At 45.3% G+C, this 24121-nt stretch overlaps 2 protein-coding genes across 2 annotated transcripts in view; one reads left to right on the forward strand and one right to left on the reverse strand.

Moving 5' to 3' along the window:
* The window catches only part of CUNH19orf47 (chromosome unknown C19orf47 homolog), a 12498-nt gene extending 7343 nt beyond the window's left edge, over positions 1–5155 (reverse strand). Inside the window, exons 1-3 of the mRNA XM_018565062.1 lie at positions 5041–5155; positions 1107–1147; positions 760–847 (exon numbers count right to left, since the gene is read on the reverse strand). Coding sequence (XP_018420564.1) covers positions 760–847; positions 1107–1125 — 107 coding nt within the window. The 5' untranslated portion in view covers positions 1126–1147; positions 5041–5155. The remainder of the gene's footprint in view (positions 1–759; positions 848–1106; positions 1148–5040) is intronic.
* Positions 5156–20497: 15342 nt separating this feature from the next.
* The window catches only part of PLD3 (phospholipase D family member 3), a 35590-nt gene continuing 31966 nt past the window's right edge, over positions 20498–24121 (forward strand). Inside the window, exon 1 of the mRNA XM_018565064.1 lies at positions 20498–20563. Coding sequence (XP_018420566.1) covers positions 20537–20563 — 27 coding nt within the window. The 5' untranslated portion in view covers positions 20498–20536. The remainder of the gene's footprint in view (positions 20564–24121) is intronic.

Consider the following 24121-nt stretch of genomic DNA (forward strand, 5'->3'; position numbering starts at 1 on the left):
CCCCCCCCCCAAAAAAAAAAGACTGTATGACTATCTGTACTGTGCCCCTAGCTGTAATGACAGCTCTAGAAACAATGCATCAAACAAAAGTTTGTTAAAGTGACACTAAACACAGGAGTTAAATTTAAAAAAATACATTCAAGTACCTTAAAAGGAGAACTATGAGGTGGGTGATTTTCACTCATCCTCATAGTTAGAGCCGACCTGTGACAATGAGACTGTCACAGGTCAGCTCTATTGATCGGGAAGTGAGAGAAACAGTCTGGTAGTTTAGCCCGTATAAAATCGAACCGTATCTAAACAAATTCCATCCAAAGAACAGGTCAAACCAGGTAAGCCGTGCAGCACTATGAAAAGGAGTGGAGCGTTCTTCTATTACAATCAATTAAAGACAGCAGAGTGCGCTGGCTAAGTGTAGTGACCTTCTTTAGTCTTAAAATAAAAGATACAAGAGGCACTCACAAATGTAAAAGCTTGGTGGTTTTAAAGCCTCCCAGACACTATTACTGCAGCTGCTTATTCAGCTCACCCCTGATGCCGGTGGCCACATCCACCAGAAGAGTCTGATTTGGCTGCAGGCAATCAACAGAGGAGTTACATTTGGGAGTCCATTTTGTAACTTAAATTTTTTTTTAACGTCCCAGCACTATACCAGCGCACTCTGCTGTCTTTGTGAACTAGACAATGCGTATGGAACAGCTGCCTCATTGTCGCCTTTGCTTTGTTTATCCACATGGCAGCATAGTGTTAACTTCTCACCTGTTGTCCACAAATGTCACTGCATAGTTGACAGCAGGTCCTGCGGGGATGCCGGCCTCCTTGAAGAAGCCGATCCACTCTGACGTGGCTGAAAAGAGAGAAACCAACTCAAAGTGAACATTTAGGTTCTAGTCACATCCGTGTGCTGAATGCAAGTTGCGGGCATCTTTAACATGCGTTATCATTGAACTTCAATGCACGTTTTGCTTCAACCGAAGGAACTTGGGAGTCCAATGTTTAACTGAACTTAACAACAGGTACACTTCAATTTTCCCCCCAGGATTTCCTGGAAATTGTAGCAGCAACTTGATAAAACAAGATCAGAAATACTGATAAATGTGTCTTACCCATAGTAACGGAAGCCATGATGTGACCACTCTGAGAATATCTGAAAAGCAGACATGAAATATTAAGTTTCAACGAGCATCTTGTATCCAGACATATACAAAAAATTGTTCCATAGAGAGAGATGGAGGACACAAGGCAGCAGTGAGCACAAAAGATATGCAGAATGATCAATACGAAAAGAGTTCAGGAGGGTGGGCTAGGCTGTCTGCCAACCCCACTCAGAGCCACACAGGACAGCAGCTGGGAGCCAAAAATAACTCCTGACTCCAATGCATAGCCAGCTCCTCTATTTATGGCCAAGGCTGGGGTGAAGCTCTGATACATACAAGCATGGGAGCCTCATGATAAGACATGTCTGCAGAACAATAGATTCTCCTATTCATTCTCCCATCCTGCACTACAAATATGAAAAGGAGAATCTGATTTGTGACTATGGGAATAAAGAACAATTCTTCCTGTGGACATTTGTAATTACAATGTACAGGTATTAAAGTGACACCAAACTCAGGAGGTAAATCTTAAAAATACATTCAAGTACCTTAACTATTAACAACAAGGTATCTTATTTGTGTATCACTCGGCTGTAGATCCTCAAATCATCTCTGAATTGGTGCTGACACTGTCCTTCCTTCTGGAGGGGGGCTACTTTTGTTCCCCATGGTCCCTGTGTGTGTTGTAAAGTAGTCACCGCTCCAAGCTCACTCCCAAGATGGACTACAATCTCTATACAAGTTAGTAAACATGAGATTGTAGTCCTACATGGGAGTAGTTGCTACTTTACAATACACACAGGGACCATGGGGCACAAAAGTAGCCCCCCTCCGGAAGGAAGGACAGTGTCAGCACCAATTCACAGATGATTTGAGGATCTACAGCCGAGTGATACACAAAGAAGATACATTATTGTTAAAAGTTAGGGCACTTGAATGTATTGTATTTTTAAGGTCTGACTCCAGGAGTTTAGTGTCACTTTAAGCTGACCATACACTCAACCTTCTTTCTCTGTCAGCTCCACGTGTTAAATGAGAAAAAAAAAAATTAATGAACAACCCCCCCGGGCTATTCTGATAGCTGGGGGCTCACTGCTGGCAGAATACACAAACAGCGATTGCACACAATTGGCTGCAAGCACTGTTCAGCGACAATTTTTAGTCCAGCTCCTTCAAGCCAAAATCGACTTTTGTGAAACGGAGGGGTGCCGACACTGTTAAAAGTTTGACTGATTGAGCAGGACTATCAAGCAGTGTATGGTCGGCTTTACACACTGCTCAATGCTCTAGCTCAAAATAGTGTTGGTTTATACTGATTACATTTTTGGTGAAGTACAAAGATCCCCAAGTACAAATATACACACACACACACACACACACACACACACACACACACATATATACACACACACACACTGGTTTTAGGTTTATGCAAATGTCCGAAGGACCGTGTGTACCAGTATGTGGGTACCGAGAACTACATATGCCCCCCATGCTGGAGTGATGAAATAACACAAAGAAAAAGGTAAACCTGTTTCAAGAGACATAGTCAGGGGATTAACGGGAATACTTAACTCTTTCACATTTAAGACACAATATATTTTTTTACTTCAAAAAAGTAGTTATAGAAAATATATACATGTATTGATGAAATTATTATTTTCAATTTGTTAAAAAATAAAGAAAATGCATAAAAAAGGTCTTAGATTTCCAAATGGAAGCTCCCTTATTATAGTATGTATTGTGCCAACATGGTCCCTGCTCTGCAACTGTCATAAAATGAATATGGGAGCCGCCTTTAAAAGAATTTCTTCTTAATATGTATGGCCAGCTTAAAAGAGAACTATGGTCCAACCTTTTTTTTGCCATAGTTCTTTTCAGGGTCACGGGAGGACATATACCAATGTCCTCCTATGACCCATATTAGCATATAGCAGGCTATTTCCCGCTATATGCTGACAGTGCAGGGATGCGCTGCAGCCAGGATGGATCCTGACAATATTGATGGGATGCACCCTGCCACCTTTTTGACAGCTGGCTCTGCCCATTTCAGGCAGAGCCAGCTGTGCCCACCCCTCCCCTGTCTCTCCCTCCAGTCAGTGTTGGAGGAACAGAGAGACGGGAGAATCCCTGCAGGGACAGTCACCACACTCTGCAGGGAGATGATCATGAACTGAGCAATCAGCAGTATGTGATCGCTCAGTTCCCGATATATAGAGCTGACGTGTGACAGCTTCAGTGTCACATGCTCCGATTATGGGGATGAATGTATTTCACTCACCCCATAATTTTCCTTTAACATTTGCAGATGTTTTTCCTTTCAGCCTGCGAGCCAGCAGGATCCTGTATAAGAACTGGCTCGTTGTGCATCTCAACTCATAGAGACGTATACAAGCGGTTACATGCGTACGAGCTGAGATGTGTACATGCATGCAGCCCCCTGGCCTTGAAGAAATTATTCTCTAGTTAGCAGCGGCGCCACAGGTACATGACCTCGGCCTTAAGTCATGAAGAACGCAAGGCGGAGGTCATTCTGTGCCATGGACTAGTGTATGATCCAAACCGGGGGGAGATGTAAACATCAACAATGTGAAGGCGGCTGCACAGGATGATGCAGAATGACCTCCGCCTTCCATCATGAAGAACGTAAGGCGGAGGTCATTCTGTGCCATGGACTAGTGTATGATCCAAACCGGGGGGGAGATGTAAACATCAACAATGTAAAGGCGGCTGCACAGGATGATGCAGAATGACATCGGCCTTCCATCATGAAGAATGTAAGGCGGAGGTCATTCTGTGCCATGGACTAGTGTATGATCCAAACCGGGGGGGAGATGTAAACATCAACAATGTAAAGGCGGCTGCACAGGATGATGCAGAATGACATCGGCCTTCCATCATGAAGAACGTAAGGCGGAGGTCATTCTGTGCCATGGACTAGTGTATGATCCAAACCAGGGGGAGATGTAAACATCAACAATGTGAAGGCGGCTGCACAGGATGATGCAGAATGACATCGGCCTTCAGTCATCCATGATGAAAGGCTGAGGTTCTGCACCTGTGCTGCTGCCGACACATGGTTTATGTTTACATTTTCCACTTCACTAGGCGATGACAACCATTTGTGTGGTACACATGTAAACGTTTACACACAGATTCAGGGCTCATGCACTGGGGCACAAAACATTCCACGTTTAGATCCTTACAGCATAGTTGTTTACTTAATTGAATACACAAAGCTGCGTCGTGTTCAGTAATCCCGCAGTGCGTAAAATTGACATAGAAAATTCTGCATGCGTAAAAATGCATCTGCGCCAATAACAAAAACCAAGCTAACCGAATGGAAGAAGGATTTTTACAGATGTGACCACTTTGCGGACATTTATGGGTCCCCCGAAAAGCACTTTACAGACCATTACATTTCACGCAGGATCTTTCTGACAGTTAAGTCCCATGTAGATATCAATAATTTATGACATCCGTGTGCAGGAGCCCGTACATATATACTGTGCAAATTACGGTCAAAATCAGACCGCAGACGCAAATTTTTAGCGGTTTGCTAGTTAATCACTGCGGACCAAAACAAACGTGTGTGAATGGGCCCCATGCAAGGCTGATGCATCCAGATAAATGTGTACGCCGTGCAGATCTGAACGCAGCGTATTGTACAGCAATGTGAATGAGCCCTAATATACAAAAGTTGATCTATATTACAATTTGTGCTCCCCCAGCTCGACAGATTAGTATTGCTGGACAGGATTGTAACCTCCCCCCCATTGTTTATATCCATGCTGAAATTTGTGGTCACTCTATAGGCAACCAACAGGACACAAGACATAAACATAAAGCGCACGGATACCAGAATAATCACACCCGAGAAGATGAGGAAATCACAAGACAGATACGGAATGGTGACACCAACATTAACGGAGCACAATGTTACCCCTATAGACTCCTCACAACCACCGCCGCCTCCACTCTACACGGACAGGAATCCTCTTCCTGTGTTCTCAACCGCCCGCTAACCTCATCCACCCTCCGCCAACCAACAGCCTCGCCCATCACATCCAGCCCGCTCATTGGTGGTTGGAAGCATAAGGCCCGCCTTCTGATCGCTGCTGGTATTGGGGTTTGTAGTGTTCGCAACACGTCGAGACGCCGCCTGCGTAATGACGTCACTTAAGGCGTAGGGAATTCCTAGAGTACGTGGCCGCCATTTTTTGTTGTGCTCGATTCCATAACGTGCTACTTTTTGTGAGACATTCTTGTTGAGAATTGTGCTGTCTACGCTATAGTGACCAGTTGTATTCCACCTATTATTCCCGCAGCCCTACCTAATTAAAATATAATTCATCATTCTTGTCATATTTTATATTTTTTATCATAATTTATATATTATTTTATAATAATTTTATATATTATTTTATAATAATTTATATATTATTTAAAAATAATGTATATCATATTTTTATGATAACTGATAATAAAAAAAATATTAGCCAATGGAGTCCAGCATTGTCTTCTGTCTATAATTCCCTAAGCGATGGCCGACTTCTGTGCGACTATGCTGAACGTGCTTTTCTTGGTTACCTTCCCACACTTGCACAGACCTGCCACAGGTCTCTGTGGTCTATGTGACCTGGCAGGGCTTGCAGTGTGTCTGCACATGTGAGGGAATCTCACACGTGAGCGGACATGCCCAAAAACCCAAAAGAGACCTGCAGCGTGTTCCCGCGCAACACGCCACAAGCTCTGCCATGTTCCAGAGACCTCAGTGTCCCTGTGCAGCGTTGAAATAGCACGATACTCCATCCCTCTATGTCCTGGGATGTGAGATGTGGACATCCCAGGAGGCAGCAAGTGGGTTATTGTCATCCTCGAATTGAGGAGATTCTGGAAGTAGCGGGGGCTCTACACAGGACAAAAAAAAACTTATTTACTAATAAATAAAGTCTGCAAATGTGTAAAGTTGGGTACACACAGTTCTATTTTTTTTTATTCAACATGCAGGAAGAACAAACAAATAGAAGAGATTCCTCCATCAAGGATTATGAGCAGTGATTGGTGAATCCCCCGCTGTTTCTAGACAGCCACTGTCAAAATACCCGAAACGAGCTTGCAGCTGATTGAGAACTTTCCGACCAGCTGATTGAGGGATGCTGGAGAGAAGGGTGCTTCATCAAAACGGGGCTGACATTCAATGCATGCATAGCCTATTTCAGAAGAAGGAAGAAGAAGGAAGAAGAGGGATGTGGGAGAATGTGCATTCTATGGGTGAAGGTCCACTTAAACCAGTTCAGTACCACCTCTTCATTACCAGGCCATGTTTCAGTGTTGGGATAGTTTGACTGACAATTCCTCTGTCATGCATCACTTTACCTAAATTCATTTTATAGAGATAAAGTTTACTTTTGGTGGTATTTAATAATCTGTGGAGATTTTTGGTATAGCAGAAAAACTGTATGTGGGAGAACATTTACCCTGACATTCTGAAGCCCTTGTTTCCACTTTCTAGTTAACCTCTATGTGGCACAATTTTGGCCAGTAATGGTAAATCTTTTAATGTTTTCATTGTATAGTGGGCCACACTTAGACCCCTTTGACATGGCCGCCGTCCATTCTGATCAGCAGGGGATTCTTGCTGATCGGAGCAGTATGGAACCAATGTTATTCTTCTGACATCGTTGTCTGTTCAGTTTCTTCTTCCATCTTGCGATGGATGAAAAAACTAAGCTAACCGGACCTGTGTTATGTCTATGGGCAGTCGGACATAAGTGGACATATGATTACCTCTTCTACAACAAGTGCAGCTTCATGCATGGGGACTATGTGGAAAAGTGATATGTTCAAGTGCTCACAGTTAGTTCTATTAAAGCCGTTAAATGTATTTTGCCTTTACTTTTTGATTCTCCCTCGTAATAGTTGTCCAATGTGGCCCCTTTCAGCTGTATAGGAGGATCTTATGTCTATGGGTACTTGCAGGTAAACTTGCTGTTAATATAGATTAGAAAACCTGTGCTGGTGGAACCTATTGCCCTCTTCCCCTATAGGCCTCATTCACACACAACGCAAGAGCAGAATTGTATATATGCGTACATGCGCGTATGTACGTGCGTATATGCGTGCACTATATGCAATCCCAGAATGCATAATTTGTAATAGAAATTTTAATGAACTGTACGTGCACGCGCGAAAACACGCGTACATGCGCATACGCGTGTGAAATGCGCTGCCTGTACGCATCTCGGTTCTATTATGTTTTTGCGCATTTTTACGCTACGCAAATATACGGCTCCATGCGCAGCTATGTGTATGGAGCCATTTATGTGCATATGCTGCATATGGTACAATAAACGCGTATATGCGCGGCAGTGTGAATGAGGCCTTACTCTCCACCTCTGTCCTGTGACATTAATCATCAGGCATAAGTCACATACATTTTAACCTGAAAACCAGGGCCAGGCAAACTCTGGGCCTACAGCTGTGGTGAACCTACAAATTCCATCATGCATTTGTCTCTGGTGGCTGTCAGTCATTTAATGTTTCATGGGATTTGTAGTTGCACCACAGCTGGAGGTATGGAGTTTTTCTACCCCTGCTGTAAACGCTCATTGGGAGAGCAACATGTACAACAGGCAAAAATTCTAATGAAATAGTCGCCCAGCAGCTCTGTTTGCGTTACTTCCCTCCTCTACATTGCTGTACTGTGTAGTAAGTCATTTCTGCCACTAGGTGTCCTCAGTCTTCTGAGTTGAATGACGCCCACAATTCACCTGTCATGGCAGAAAAATGTGGCCTTTCATTCCTGGGCTCCCTTCTGAACATTCCAGTTGCTTGTCTGTGTGACTTTAATATTTCATAAACCCAGAAAAAGCATGCCGCCAAATTACATTGAGAATTCCTTATCCCTCTATTCGCTTCATGTCACTGATTCAGAAAGGCCTGAAGCCATAGCGTCATCGTTACATGTAGGCTTCAAGAAAATTAGGACAGGTCAGCTTGGAGAACTTAATTGACTGCTGTTGACAACACCTCCAATGTACTTTTACTGAACTCCACTCCCCAAAAAACTGTGAGGGGAATTTATCAAAACTGCAGCAGGCAGATTCCCCCCATCCCCCCTTTAGATGGTAAGCTTTCCTGTGCAAGGCCCTTCTAATCATTTTGTTTTGATTTGTATTGTAACTGTAATGTCCTCCTTATATTGCAAAGAGCACACAAGCTGTTGGCGCTATATCAATCTTGTATTATAATAATAATTCTGGAGCAGCTGTCCATGGCAACCAATCAGCTTCGCTCTGTCATTGCTAAATTTTAACTGAACAAACTGAAGAGAGAAGCTGATTGGTTGCCATGGGCAACTGCTGCAGATTCTGTCTGCTCCAGTTTTGATAAATTCCATGTCTCTAATAACGCAAGCAAATTTTATTGTATTGAAATGTTTTTTTTACAGGTTTTCAGAAATGCCGATCCTCCAGAACGTTTATTTACTATGTCACTAATCTCTGGGGAAGGCTTACAACTATCTATCTCCGTTACAAAGACTTCCCCTCACTCAGGGCCCATTCGCACTGGTCGGATGTAACCGTGCGATTAACGCACCGTAGCGCACAATGCACCTAGCGTGCGTTAACAGCACAGGAGGTGGTTGCGTTGGCATTCATTAGAATGGCACCTAGGGTTGCCACCTTTTCTTCAAGCGAAACCCGAACACTCTTGCGACGAGAGGACATATTTTTGGGAGAATGAGTCGCGGCGTATTCATATGTAAATAGCGCCGCCCATTAATATGTAAATATCACACTTGAGACTATTTCCAGTGGGGGGCCAGTAGCCCCTATCTTAATTTTGGTTGCCCCTGTCTGCCTGACATCTTGTGTCCGAGTTTCTGCTGCCATGAAACCCGGACACAGCGTTCAAAACCTGGACTGTCCGGGTGAATCCTGGACAGGTGGCAACCATAAACAACACTTGTGCCATGTCTGCAGTCCCCAACAACAACACTTGTGCCATGTCTGCAGTCTCTGCCATCTCCTATAGACGGGCAGCAGCCTCTAGGGTTGCCACCTTTTCTTTCAGCGAAACCCAAACACTCTAGCGACACGCGGAAATTTTTTGGGGGAGGATGAGTTGCAGCTTATTCATATGTAAATATCACAGTTGAGACTATTTCCAGTGGGGGGCCAGTAGCCCCTATCTTAATTTTGGTTGCCCCTGTCTGCCTGACATCATGTGTTCGGGTTTCTGCTGCCATGAAACCCGGACACAGCGTTCAAAACCCGGACTGTCCAGGTGAATCCTGGACAGGTGGCGACCCTAATGGCACCCCAAACACACCCACCTCCCGCCCGCAATACTGTGCACTGTGATTAAAGTAGTGCATATTGTAGTTTTTTTAAATCTCACCGCAATGCATGTATTGCGTTACAATGCATTGTGGTGTGATTGAACATCATTCGAATGGCATTCAAAATGAACCTCCCTCCTAGGGTTGCCACTTTTTCTTCAAGCGAAACCCGAACACTGTAGCAGACATTTTTTGGGAGAATGAGTCATGGCTTATTCATATGTAAATATCACAGTTGAGACTATTTTCATTGAAGACTGTCCAGGTGAATCCCGGACAGGTGACAACCATACTACCACCCGCAATGTGATAGATCGCACCACAATGTGCAGTACCGCAAAACCATGCGCTGCGATTAAGTTTTGTATGCACTACTGTTTTAATCACACCGCAACACACGGTATTGTGGTACCGCACATTGCAGTGTGATTAATTGCATTGCGGGTGGGAGGTATCTTACAAATGAAATGTGATCGCACCACAATGCGCGTTATTGCAGTAACGCGTTGCGATTAATAAAAGTAGTGTATGCTAGTGTCTATTTTTTTTAAGCGCACTGCAACACACCTCCAACACTGGTAACACACAGTGGGTGCATTGTGCAGTATGGTGTGAAACTCACAGAACCATGCTATTAACGCATCGCACCAAATTTCAGCCGATTCAGCAGGAATCGACCGAAATTCGCTCCGTCGTTGACCCTATTCCCTTGAAAGAAGTTAATCGACTTTTGCCGAAGGAACATGCTGGAAAATCTTTGACCGAACAGCCAATCAGATGCAAGCACTGTTGGTGTATTCTGACACCAGCAGACGCCCCTATCAAAGCTCACAGCGGGAGATTTGGCACGTGGATGGAGGAATCCATTACATTTTTTTTCATTCACTCGGCAGGTTGAAAGAAAAAAATATATAACAGGGTATACCCGAGTTTATTGTCCTGATGACAGGTTTCACCAGACAGGGAGTGAGGAAAACGCTCCAACCGCAGCACAGACACAAATTAAAAGGTTTTTGTTTCATTCTGTGTCCCTGTTGCAGTTTTTACACTCACTTCCTGTTTGGTAAAACACTTCAGTGTGACAACATCTAACGGAGCACCATAAAGGTGCCCATACACTGCACAATTCTCGTACGAGAATTGGGGGAAATCCCGCGATCGTACAGGAATCGTGCAGTGTATGGAAGTCGTGCGACCGTTTCTAATGTACGGTCGCACGACTTTTGTATATCGAGCATGTTGGAAAACCAGCCGAAAATCTTACGATTTTCAGCTGGTTTTTAACACGATTGAGAGATCACTGCAGAACGGGCCGGTGTGCGCACGCGCACACTGCCCGTTCAGCATTGCGGTCATCGGAAGCCCGCCCGTCAAGATGGGCAGATCGTACGTTTTTTAAATTACAACCCTCGCAAGACTTTAAGGTGCCCATACACTTTACAACCCTCGCAAGACTTTTGTCTTGCGAGGGTTGTAAAGTACTTTAAAAAACGTACGATCTGCCCATCTTGGACAGGCAGATCGTACTTGCGATCATCGCAAGCCCGCCCCCTGAGGGGCGGGCTTGTGATGACTGCAATTAGGGGCGGGCTTGCGTGGACGGTAAACGGGAAGTGTGCGCGGTGCACACCGGCCCATTCGTCAGTTGTCGAACCAGCAGGCCACTAACTCGCCGAGAATCGTACGATTCCCGGTGGGTTTTCCAGCCTGCTTGTTCGATGGAAGACGTGCGACCGTACAGTAGAAACGGTCGCACGCCTTCCATACACTGCACGATTCCCGTACGATCGCGGGATTTCCCGCGATTCTCGTGCGAGAATCGTAAAGTGTATGGGCACCTTTAGAGTGAACAGTCTGTGCTCATGTGATATTAAATGCAAACAGCCGACATCTGACCACACGAGTCTCACAGAGCAACTCCACCTTTTATCTGCCAACACCTATGTATACAGAACTGAATTTGGGGCAGATTTGGGGCATTATGCTGGCACGAAATGTCAGGGCAAAAAACAAATCCACATGCACTACACCTCTACACAGTCACATTTCCCCATGTTTTGTCCCATCCATCACCCTGCAAGTACACAAAAATACTCTTTTATCTGCCAAGAATACACGCAGCAAGTCCTGTTGTGGGTTGAGTGCAGACAGCATTTTTGGGTGTCAGCCCTGCCTAGTTTTCTTTTGCTACACTAATTTTTTTGTGAAATAGGGGAAGGCTAAAACCCCTGTCAGCTTTGTATTTCTGTCTGTGACCCTGCTGCAGTTTTACACTCCCTCCCTGTCTGGTAAAACACTTCAGTGTGACAGTAAGTGAGTAGAGATCTAGGAGAGCCCCAGATAACAGTAAATAGCCGACAAGCCACACACTTTAATAGTTGAAAAATAGAAGAAAAAAAACAACAACACAATAGCTAAATGCGTTTATTTTTTTTGTATTGGAGCCAGTACCGCATTGATCGCAGGTGCAATGCTCTGGTCCCTGCAGACCCTTGCTCCAGTCCTTGTCCATGCTGGGGCTACTAGTTGCCAACATCCTCATTTACAAACTTCAAGCTGCTTCGAATAAGATGATGGGCAGCAAGAAGTGATGAGGCCGGGCTTCATGTGAACCCGGTTTGCCCAAGCCCGCTCAAAACTCTGACCACCACCCCCTCCTCCCGACCCAATCAGTGGCGGAGAGGCACGTTCCCTGCTGAACTGCTATACGTCACAAAAGGGTGGTGACTGCGCCTCTCCGCAACTGATTGGGCTTGGAGGAAGGGGTAGCGGTGGAAGATTTGAGCGGGTTTGGAAAATTCCAATAACAAGAGGCACGCACAACTCAGAAGCAAAAAGAATGGCTCATCTACGCTTTCACATTGCGACAATGCATGTTACATGCATCAATGAACCATTCATTTTAAATGGCACCCTGTGGCAAAGCCCATTTGTTGTAGCAAACCACAACGCATGGTAGAGATTTGCTAAACATGGTGTATGTCTGACTTTTAGCCTGGATGGCAGGAATTCAGCATCAGAGTACGTTGGCGGCCCTTCCATTTCCAGCAAACTGTGATTGTAGCCCTAGACTTAGGCCGGGTCCCCACTCATGTCAATGCCCAGCAGAGGCACAACGCACAGCATGGGATGCTAATGTGAGCACAACCTTACCAAATGTTCTATTGTCTTCCCATATGCACTGAGCAGAACCATAAAGCTCACCACACATCAGGGGCGTCCCGAGGTCGGGTGTCACCCAGATCGGAGACCGGGTGACACCCCACCGAGAGGTAATCGCTCGCGTGCGGTCGTCTCATTGACGCCTGCCGGCGTCCATCACCAAGAGAGACTAGGGGACATTCACCCGGCGGGATGAGGTATGCTGCCGGGTCCCCTCCTCTCTCCTGACACTGACTTTTTAAAAGGGGTGACACCAAAATGACTGCCAGTCATTTTGGTGTCACCCCTCCAATGTGGTGTCACACAACCCCCGCGTGACACCACAGGTTACAATCTGATCATACAACCTCCTTTAGATCAACAACTATGTAGTATATGGGCCTGTCTGATTGGAATGTTTCGGTAGGTCCTCCAATTGCATAGTTTTGGTCACTCTAACACTGATTGTAACGTGCATGGTTAACACTGATTGTGACGTGCATGGTGACCATAAACAATGATAAAATTAACCAATGTCCGGTCTATCGCCTTCCTCCTCAGCCCCGCCCACATTGCTGCTTCCTGCGCTGTATGAACGCCTCTTTTGCGCCTCTGTTGCGCCGCGGTTGCTATTGAACCTGGAAGACAGCTCGAAGATTATTACAACCCCGATACATTCTAACTCCTCCCCCTCTGATGTCACTCATTCCAGCACATGAGCAGTGCGGCCCTCCGATCAGCTGATCATCATGTACAGAACACACTCAGTCGCCGCACTTGTTGTGTCACGTGCTATCGCTGGCACGAGTTTACATGGGCACGCCCAGCTGTGTATCTAGCCGGCGTAGCCCCGCCCTTTGAAACAAGACCTGTACGCCCCGCCCCTCTGTATGTATACCCGGCCTGCTGCTGTTGTTGTACTGATGTCTGTATGAGGATCTCTTCCCTGTGTGCGGTATGTATAGATCCGGACACACAATGATACTTTATAACTGCATGAGGATATATCCTATACATATTGTTACTGTGTGATCTTATATACGTATATTACTGTGTGATCTTGTATTATATATATTGTTGCTGTCTTGTCCTGTATGCTATACATTGCTACTCTTTCCTCCTGTATGCTATACATTGCTACTCTTTCCTCCTGTATTCTATACATTGTTACTCTTTCCTCCTGTATGCTATACATTGTTACTCTTTTCTCCTGTATGCTATACATTGCTACTCTTTCCTCCTGTATTCTATACATGTTAATCTTTCCTCCTGTATTCTATACATTGTTACTCTTTCCTCCTGTATTCTATACAATGTTACTCTTTCCTCCTGTATTCTATACATTGTTACTCTTTCCTCCTGTATTCTATACATTGTTACTCTTTCCTCCTGTATTCTATACACTGTTACTCTTTCCTCCTGTATTCTATACAATGTTAATCTTTCCTCCTGTATTCTATACATTGTTACTCTTTCCTCCTGTATTCTATACAATGTTACTCTTTCCTCCTGTATTCTATACATTGTTACTCTTTCTCCTCCTGTATTCTATTCAATGTTACTCTTTCCTCCTGTATTCTATTCAATGTTACTCTTTCCTCCTGTATTCTATACAATGTTACTCTTTCCTCCTGTATTCTATACAATGTTACTCTTTCCTCCTATATGCTATACATTGTTACTCTTTCCTCCTGTATTCTATACATTGCCCAAAGCATCACACTGCCTCTACCGACTTGCCTTCTACCTATAGTGCATCCTGGTGCCATCTCTTCCCCAGGAAAGTGACACACACCCACACCCGACCATCCACATGATGTGAAAGAAAATGTGATTCATCAGACCAGATCACCTTCTTCTATTGCTCTGTGGTCCAGCTCTGATGCTCATGTGCCCACTGTAGGCACTTTTGGTGATGGACACGTGTCAGCATGGGCACCCTGACCGATCTGCGGCTACACAGTCCCATATATAACAGAGTGCAATGCACTTTTGTGTTCAGAAACCTTTCTATCAGAACCAGCATTAACAATCAGTAATTTAAGCTACAGTAGCCCTTCTATTGGATCAGACTACACAGGCCAGCCTGACTTACCACGTACATCAGTGAGCCTTGGCCACCCATGACCCTGTCACCAGGGTTTTCCCTCCTTGAAGCACTTTTAGTAGATCCTGACCACTGCAGACCGGGAACATCCCACAAGAACTGCAGTTTTGGAGTTGCTCCGTTCCAGTAGTCTAGACATCACAATTTGTCCCTTGTCAAAGTCGCTAAAATCCTAACACTTGACGATTCTTTTTATTTGTTCTGCTTCTAACACATCAACCTTAGGGGCAAAATATTAATTTGCTGCCTAATGTATCCCACCTACTACAAGTGCCCTTGTAACCAGATAATCAATGTTATTCTCTTCACCTCTCAGTGGTCATAATGTTATGGCTGATCGGAGCACATTGCTACTGTCTCATATAGCCAAGTTCTAAGTGTGGAATCCAAGCTTGTGTGTGAACTCCATAACAAAACCTCTAGGATTCACTCACACACATGTAAAAACTAGACATGTGCACTGCCAAAAAATTTGTTTCGTTTCGTTTTAAATTCGGATTTGTGTTATTTCGTTTTTCGGGATTCGGGTGTGAAAGTCAATTCGGATTCGGAATTCGGATTCGGATGAAATTCGGTAGCGTTCGCACGAACGTTCGTTTCGTTTTCTGTTCTTATTCGTTTCTTATTCGTTTCTTATTCGTTTCTTATTCTTTTGCAGCAAAAGTGACATTTGAGGGGGAAAAAATATTTTTCTCCTTCTCTAATGTCACTTTGCTCCAACGAACGAAACGAATAAGAAACGAATAAGAAACGAATAAGAACAGAAAACGAAACGAACGTTCGTGTGAACGCTACCGAATTTCGGAAATGGAAATTCGGATTCGTTTGCATTCGTTATGTCTGTAATTCGGAATTCGGATACATCCGAATGTCCGAATTTACGAAAATTCGTCCGAATTTCGATTCGGAACGAAACGAATCGCTCATGTCTAGTAAAAACCACTGTGTTCACCTCCACACAGTGTAATACAAATAACTATATATCTAGGATTGAGAACTGAGCTAAAGGAGTGGAAGAAGAATCTTAATGTTGTGAACATTTACGTATATAAGCTTGTGCAAACAGAAGCAATTTACGGACCATTTTTGTACACAAGATCTTTCTGTCGGCAGGTTCCTGCGTAGAATTCACTATTTTATTATGCCCGCGTGCATGAGTCTTTAAAATAAAGCGGACCTGTGGTTTGCCCATACTTGTCAAAGTAACAGGTTCCCCTTATAAGAAGCTCCATAATCTGTATAGACTCTCCTCCTAGCACATTGATTTGTTGCTGAAGCTCTGAGAAACACCGGGTACTTAGGGGTATTTGGGGAACACATATCCAGTAGTCCCATGATACAGGATTAGTGAGTGATTGCCATTCCTGAGTGTTGTCTTGTAGAGGAGAAACTTCTGCCGGAGAGGAGAAACTGCCGCAGGGTACAATAAATGCCTCTCTCCTATGCTTGCAGTGCAGCAGATGCATGACTTGGACAAAGTTCAGGTTCACGTTTAAAAAGGATTAGCATGATAAACGTATGCCCGCGATCTGCACCAGTCTTCTTTCCATTGTGCCGTCAGACTATTCCAATAGGTGACATGCAGAGCGTTGCGTAACACTGCATAAAAAATACACCATGTCTGCATTTTTACACAATGCTCCATCATCCACCTCTGCACAGTGTTGTGGTATGAACACGGCACATAGAGAACAATTGTTTTCTATGTGCCCTTGTATTGAGCCTGTGTTGATCTATGTCAGGGATAGGCAACCTCGGCACCCCAGCTGTGATGAAACTACAAATCCCATAATGCCTCTGGGAGGAATGCCTGTGGCTGTCAGTCTTTCTTGTAACATCTCATGGGACTTGTAGTTTCATTACAGCTGGAGTTCCAAGGTTGCCTTTCCTTGGTCTATGCAGATCGGCACAGCTAAATGGAGATAGTGTGAATGAGCCCTTGATGCAGTTGACTTTTTTCTCTTCCAGTACGCTAAACTGAATAAGAGCAAACGCTGAGCATATGGCCATAGGGGAGCAGATCTGAAGTAAGGACTTGTATATGGGACCTTGTGACAGAAATTAGAATAATACAGAAAGAAGGGTATACTTCTTTCTGTATTAATCTAATTTCTGTCACTAGGTTCTATATACAAGTCTTTCAGATCTGCTCGCCTTGTTTGCTGTAATCTATATGAGCTACAGCAATTTGATTTTATGATTATGTAAAGGTAGTGAAAAAGTTGGCCAACAAGTGTATACTTAGAAACTGTTTACCGTCCCATAGAGTTATTTTTATGCTCGTCCTTTAAAAGAGATAAGATAAGTCAATAGTAACTATGGCCATACACTCAGCGTTTTCTCTTATTCAGTTCAGCGTACTGGAAGAGAAAAAAGTCAACTGCACCAGCCACACTAACCAGCCTGGATGGGGGAATCTCTTGTACGCTATTGTTTTCTGACAGCCAGCACCCGCCTTTTGACAGCTGGTTGAAGTCACTGCTGGCCGAAAGAATTTCGACCCGGCTCCTTAGGCAACAGTTGATAGCAAGAATGATTTTTGCGGAACAGGCAGGTGCCAGCAGGGTCACACACTGCTCAAATGTCGGCCTAGTCAGCAAGACTCGTCTGGAATCGGAGCATGGCCGGCTTTACATGCTGCTCAATGCTCTAGTTCAAAACAGAGTTACTTTATATTGATGACATTAAAGTCGCATATATTGTGTATCCTATCAGTGTATGGACAGCTTTACACTTCCGTCATTGTAAGGTTTTGAAACTTTATGGATAGGCATAACTTTTTTGAAGTTTTGGACAGAGCGTGGAAGGATTAGAGCCCGTCTTACGGCCCATTCACACTTGTTGTGGCAACGCATGCTAAAACGCACACATTAACATTAGGAATGTCCTGATACCAATACTAGTATTGGTATCGGGGCTGATACAGGGAATTTTCATGAGTACTTGTACCGATACCGGCCCTTTTAAATGTTTTAAGAAATTCGGCTGCCTGAGTTCCTGGGCTTGCTGGAGACCTCAGGTAGCTGTCTTTGACAGTGCCTGTCTGGTCCCACATCTGCTCCTCCTCCTTCCTGGCACCCGTAGAGACAGGCACAGCAAAGGTCAGCCCCACACCACTCGTACTGCCCTGGAGCCCGGCACCCACGATCAGTGAATCTTGTGTACAATGCTCAGGCTCCTGCAGACTGTTCTCCCAGCCTTTGTATCCACAGGTATGAACTTCAAGTATCAATGGACTATAATTGCGGTAACATCACTGCACTTGTACTCCATTGAAAACTATAATTCCCTCTTCTGTGGTGTTTGCATGTTCTCCCTGTGCTTGCGTGGGTTTCCTCTGGGTACTCTGGTTTCTTCCTACACTCCATAGACCTGCTGGGAGGTAAATTGGCTCCTGTCTAAAATTGGCCCTCGTATGCATGTGAGCTTGGATTGTAAGCTCCTTGAAGGTAGGGACTGATGTGAATGTGCGCTGCATAAATTGTTGGCACTATATAAATACCTGGAATAAATAAGTGTTGGAGCCCCTGAAATGCATTTACTATTTTACTTTGATAGGAAGTAAATAAATTGATTTATCTTGGACTACCATTGGTGTGACACACTCAATACATCTGACTTTACTGTTGTCATATTTGTGAATGAAGCATTTTAATTGGTTGCTGTGGGTCACTGCACTAGCACATTGTCATTAGTTCTTTCAGTGCATTGCTATGCGCCATGACTCGAGAAACAAGGAAAGAACCTTTACCCACATAAGTGTTGTAATTGGGAAAACAACAGGTCTGATATTTGCTGACTGCAGTGATGACTCAGTTGAGGATTAGATGGCTAGTGCAGTTATTTCCTCATTCCAGGATGCCGCATGACTTGTGTGACACCATTACTGCAGACTGCACACTTCTTCCAGGATCACATCTTAAAGTAAACCTCTCCTTAAGCTGGGTATATAAACGGTTAGAATCTCGTACAGTCATTCAGAAATGTTATTAACCCTTTCAGTGGGGCTACCCCTGCACTGCAAGGGTTAAATGCTTATTTTTGCCTAGGATAAAAAAAAAAAGTTATACTCGCCTAAACCTTCGAGCCGGCGGGCTGTTATGGTGTCCATGCACTGGGCACCATAACAGCTCAAACACTTGTGGTTGTGTTTCAATGGAAATGCCTTAAAGTCTTTGGGCACAGAAACCCTCAAACCTGCCTGAAATAAGCTCATGTACTTTTTCAACCTACAGGCGTTTTGCTACAAGCGACAAAATGCTCAGGTGTGAACAGGGCCCATAGAAAACAATGGGATTCCTTGTGTTAAGTGTTTTGTAGCTTAGAGCTTCCAGCTACAAAAGGCCTAGGTTTGAATGGGGCCTTATGCTTTCCTGGTCATTTCTCCCTGGGTTTAGATCCATTTACATGCTGCATAAAACCTGGCTCCTCGGCCCCACAACACCGTAAACACAGTTTGACTGAGTGTATCTAGACACAGGGCCAAAGCTAGGGGGGGGGCATGTGACGCTTTAGGAGGGGTGCCACTGGGTGCGTGGATGGAGAACTTGTCCCTTGGGAGGGAGGGGGAGCAACTCTGAGCCTGTGCCCCGAGTGACAGAATGCTGCTACTCTGAGTGACAGAATGCTGCAACTCTGAGCCTGTGCCCCGAGTGACAGAATGCTGCTACTCTGAGTGACAGAATGCTGCAACTCTGAGCCTGTGCCCCCGAACTTAGATGCTGCTAAACGTCTAGGTGTGCATTCTACCATACCAAAACATTGCATGCTCCCAGGTGGGTACAGAAATGAGCTCCAAGCGCACCTGTACTCATGTATTTTTATTCCTACATTCATGAGGCCTAAGTGTTAAGTTTTAGAGCTCATTCACACGTGGGTGCACATCCACACGGTATGCACACCCATGCAGAGACGTGCTCTCGGGAGGGACAGGTGCTGCGTGAAATTGCGTTCAGCAGCCTGTACCTTCCTATGGAAGGACGTGGCTGCATGCGGATACAGAAAGTGTGCGTCCAAGTGCAGGCACGCAGGCCTGCATGGATGTGCAGGTTCAGGTCAGCATGCAGACGGGCCCTCTAAAAGGGGGATATAGGTGGCTGCACGCAATTACACGCAGGACCTGTCCCGCCCAGGAGCAGGTCTCTGCACGGGCGTGCACATCCTTACGGCGTGTGAATGGGCACATAGTATACATCCATAATGGGGAGACTCTTCATGCACAGAGAATAGGAGGTAGCTAAAATTAGGTACCCCAGTGCCCGCTCTGACTCTGTGATGTTAGTTGACTGTTTTAGGTTAATTTAAAAATGTCTTTAAATGCCAAATAACAGTGTGATTTATTATTCCATGTGAAGATTAGCCATCAATATTCCTTCATGCACAGCTAGTCTTTATAGTGAAGTGAACACAGCGAGTCAAGGTCACTGTCATCCAGTCACAAGATGGGTGGACAGGAACTGCTTTGTGGACTTTTCACAACTATGTGGCTTTCCAGTGTGACAACACACGAATCTGTATCACATGATGTGTATAGGGCAGGCGGTTTGTGGCCGCCTTTGGATGTTGCTGCTACGACCAGTGCAGCACTCTGTTCATATATTGTATGTGACCGTATTGACTGCTGAATACTTTTACATGTATGTACAGTTTTGTCTATATTCCTGTAATGGAAAGCTTTGCTCACAAATGTATTACAGTACTCAGATTGTGTTAATGTAAATGAATCCAGATATGAATGATTTGAACCGGATAAAGTATTCACATTTTAAATAATAAATGTGACAAGATATTACTTTTTGTTCTTTCAGGACAGTGAATTGGTGAGTGCGGTCATCTGGACTCAAAATGAAGCCCAAAATTGAGTACAAACCAGTAAGTATTTGTCAGATTATGTTTGATCTCATTTCAGTATATGTATGTATCCTTCAAACGTATTTCTCTGTTAGGTGAAAGTAGGTATGAATGGCACACCAGCCCACCTTGGTGACCTAACTGGTGGTGTGGCTGGCAAATAGTGCATGCAAAGTCAGTCCCAAGGTTCGTTAGGGTTTCATTTAGGATGGATGGCTTGCATTGCACCAATGCTTTTAATGAGGGATGCACCAATATATTAGCCGTCGAAACATATCGGCCGAAAATGGCACATTTGGCATAATGCCAAAAGTGCAATTTTCTGGCCAATACAGCGGTGCATCCGTTCTATTCTCTCCTCCGCGCTGGGCACTGCTCTGTGTCCCAGCAGGGAGGAAAGAAACTGTGACAGGTGGCAGTGCGCTGCGGGGGGAGACCACTGTGAGCGGCCGGCGTCTCTCCTCCCACACCGCTCAGCAAAACACCAGCAGCAAACCGCCAAACGCAGAAAAAAAAGAACATGAGCTTTTTTTGGCAGTTTTCAGCTCCTCTCTCTCTCCCCCCCCCCCCCCCCCACAGAAAGTTCTTCCCCCCCCCCCCCCCCCATAGACTTCAATGGAAACACCAGGAAATACACGTCGGAAGCATGTTGCACATATTCATTTATGTTTGTACGCGCTTTCATCCATTGATCGCAATATTTCTTGAGCTGCCAGTCAAAATGCACGTTTTCACACTTGCAAAAATGTAACAAACGTGGGGAACAAAAAGCACGCTTAACCTGCTTTAACAAATGAGCAAAAACTATACCCCGTTGGTGTCAACAGGGCCTTAGGGGGCACCCTGTTTGTCAGGAACAGATCTGAGTTTGATTGCTGCCTTGCTGAAAAATGTGCAGGGAAAACCGGCTTGGACTGTTCCTGATTGTCCCTGTAGCTCGCGGTATACTGAGACGCCGCAGCTGAAGCGGATCCCGACAATTATGTCTGGATCCGTCCAACTGCGTGCCTGACAGCTGGCTCTGCCTATCTAGAGGCAGAGCCAGCTGTACCCGCCCCATCTGTTCCACCAGTCAGCACTGGCGGATCGGAGGGGGGAATCCAGCCCCTCCCCTGTCAGACGCCGCAGCCGGAATGGATCCCGACAATTATGTCTGGATCCACCCAGCTGCGTGAGTGACAGCTGGCTCTGCCTATCTAGAGGCAGAGCCAGCTGTACCCGCCCCTTCCCCCGTCTGTTCCGCCAGTCGGCGCTGGAGGATCGGACAGGGGAGGGGGGGAATCCCGTCCCTCCCCTGTCACGGCTCTCTGCAGGGAGATGATCGAGAAGTGAGCGAGCGCCGGTATGTGTTCGCTCACTTCCCGATTTTGAGCCGACCTGTGACAGTCTCATTGTCACAGGTCGGCTCAGATAATGAGGCTGAGTGAAAATCACTCACCTCATAATTCTCCTTTTAAGGTGTAACATGAAACATGGTCACTATCGGGCCCCCACATTCCCCCCTTTTCTATATCGCAGATCTTGTGTAGTGACTGCATATATAGTCCTCTGTAGACTGCACATGTAGTCGGTTCCTCCAGCCCTGTAACTAAAATGCTGTCCATCAGTATGAATATGGGCTGGAGGAACCGTCTGCAGGAGCCTGAGCAATGCATTCCTGTTCCACAGATCGCGGTTGCAATGCTTTGCAGGCTCCATAGCAAAAAATGTAATACGTCAGTCCTGAAGCCTTTGCAGAAATGAATGCTTCAGAAGCTAGCTGACGCGGGACATCAACACTCCAGAAGCATCAGCTTCTGCAGAGATTTCAGGGGATGATATTCCTTCGATAGCTGTCGGCTGGGCGGGTGATGGAAGAGGTAAGTTTTTCTCTTCTTGTTTGCTGGTACATTTTATTAATTTTTGGAGACATATTGTCGCTTTTTATTGCACGTCTGAGTTAGTTAAGTCGTTGAAACAAAGAACTCTCTGTGTGGCTGACATCTAATCGCTACAGATGTTAAGTGCGGAGGATGAATTGGGCTCAGATAAGTGCAAAGCTTCTGCCAGTGGTTAGTCTACAAATCTCTGTACTTAATACAATCACAAAAACATAAAAGCGAGCATTTTATAATGCATACTTTCACTGAAGTGTACCTGTCCCTGGGACACAGCAGTAGCTGAGATTTGGTGGCTGGACCTGAATTCTTGAACTGATGCAGCTTGTCTGATCACTAGGGAGGAGACCACAGAGAAACATGCAGCAATGAAGAATATTGTTGGAACAAAGTCATTTAAACTGGGTATATATTACATTAAGGCCTGTTCACATCACACATGTGGCCAGAGGCGTAACTAGAAACCTCAGGGCCCCGGTGCAAGAAACCATTAAAGGCCCCCCTCCCCCACCAAAAAAACACGATTATAACCCCCTTTTTTTTTCAAACCAGTTTGAAAGGGGTTTTTTTTTGTGTCAGAGGGGAGAGTGGTTATTGTAATCATACTCAATGTCTCATGTTATGATTGAACAGGAACACTCAGTATAGACTCCTGTTCATTGATAACAGGGGATACAGAAAAAGAGATTGACGGCTCTGTGTCCTCAATCTCTTTTTAACCGCTCGCAGCTACCCATGCTGCCCGCGGCGCCGCTGCCGAGGTCTTCACCGCTGCCGCCCGCAGTGTCTTTTGCGGCAGCGGTCAAGAATAGAAGATGTAGCGCTGCGGGGGTGTGGCCTGTCAGGGAACTCCAATTCCCAGCAGGCAATGTGCAGAGTAGTGTCATTGTCTTGCACTGTAATTTTTTTCCCAAATCAAAAATAATAAAATTATTTTATTTTTTGTTGGGAAAAAAAATGACAGTGCAAGACAATGACACTACTCTGCACATATACAACAATGAACAATCAGTACCTACCTGGACCTGCTGCAGCTCTCCTCCAGAATCTCCTCACTCTGTGCTGTGAGCTGTGCTCCCGAACTCTGTGCCTCCAGGGTCCAGCTCAAGACTGCCACTCCCCCCGTCTTCGCTGACCACGCTGCCAGTGCCAGGATATCCTACAGCATGGCGTGTATCCCGCCGGGGCTGCTCCCTCCTCAGTTGCCTGCTGGGAATTGGTGTTCCCTGACAGGCGTCACCACCTGACAGGCCACACCCCCTGACAGGCCACACCCCCGCAGCGCTACATCTTCTATTCACCGCTGCCTCAAAAGACACTGTGGCCGGCTTTGGTGAAGAGGGCGGCGGCGCCGCGGGCAGCATGAGTAGCTGCGAGCGGCTACCCTTCTCTCTGGGCCCTCCCCGAACTGGCGGAACACCTGGTCCCGGTTGCAAGTGCGACCGCTGCGACCCTATTAGTTCCGCCAGTGCATGTGGCCTTCCTTGATGATGGCAACTGAATGCTAGGATACTAAAATACCTACAGGAAACGCTTGAGATGCAATAAGAGGAACTCTGAAAGAGGAATATGTTTATAAGTGTAAAGAAGACCGAAATTATTTAAAATAGATCTCCGGGAATTTTAGAAGTTAACCCCTGCAGTGGATTAAGGATTAACTGCCCGTTTTTGCCTGGGGGATGGAAGAGAGAAGAAATACTGT

The sequence above is a fragment of the Nanorana parkeri genome, unplaced genomic scaffold (genome assembly GCF_000935625.1).
Source record: "Nanorana parkeri isolate BGI_ZX_2015 unplaced genomic scaffold, ASM93562v1 scaffold810, whole genome shotgun sequence".
In the NCBI taxonomy this organism is placed as follows: domain Eukaryota; kingdom Metazoa; phylum Chordata; class Amphibia; order Anura; family Dicroglossidae; genus Nanorana; species Nanorana parkeri.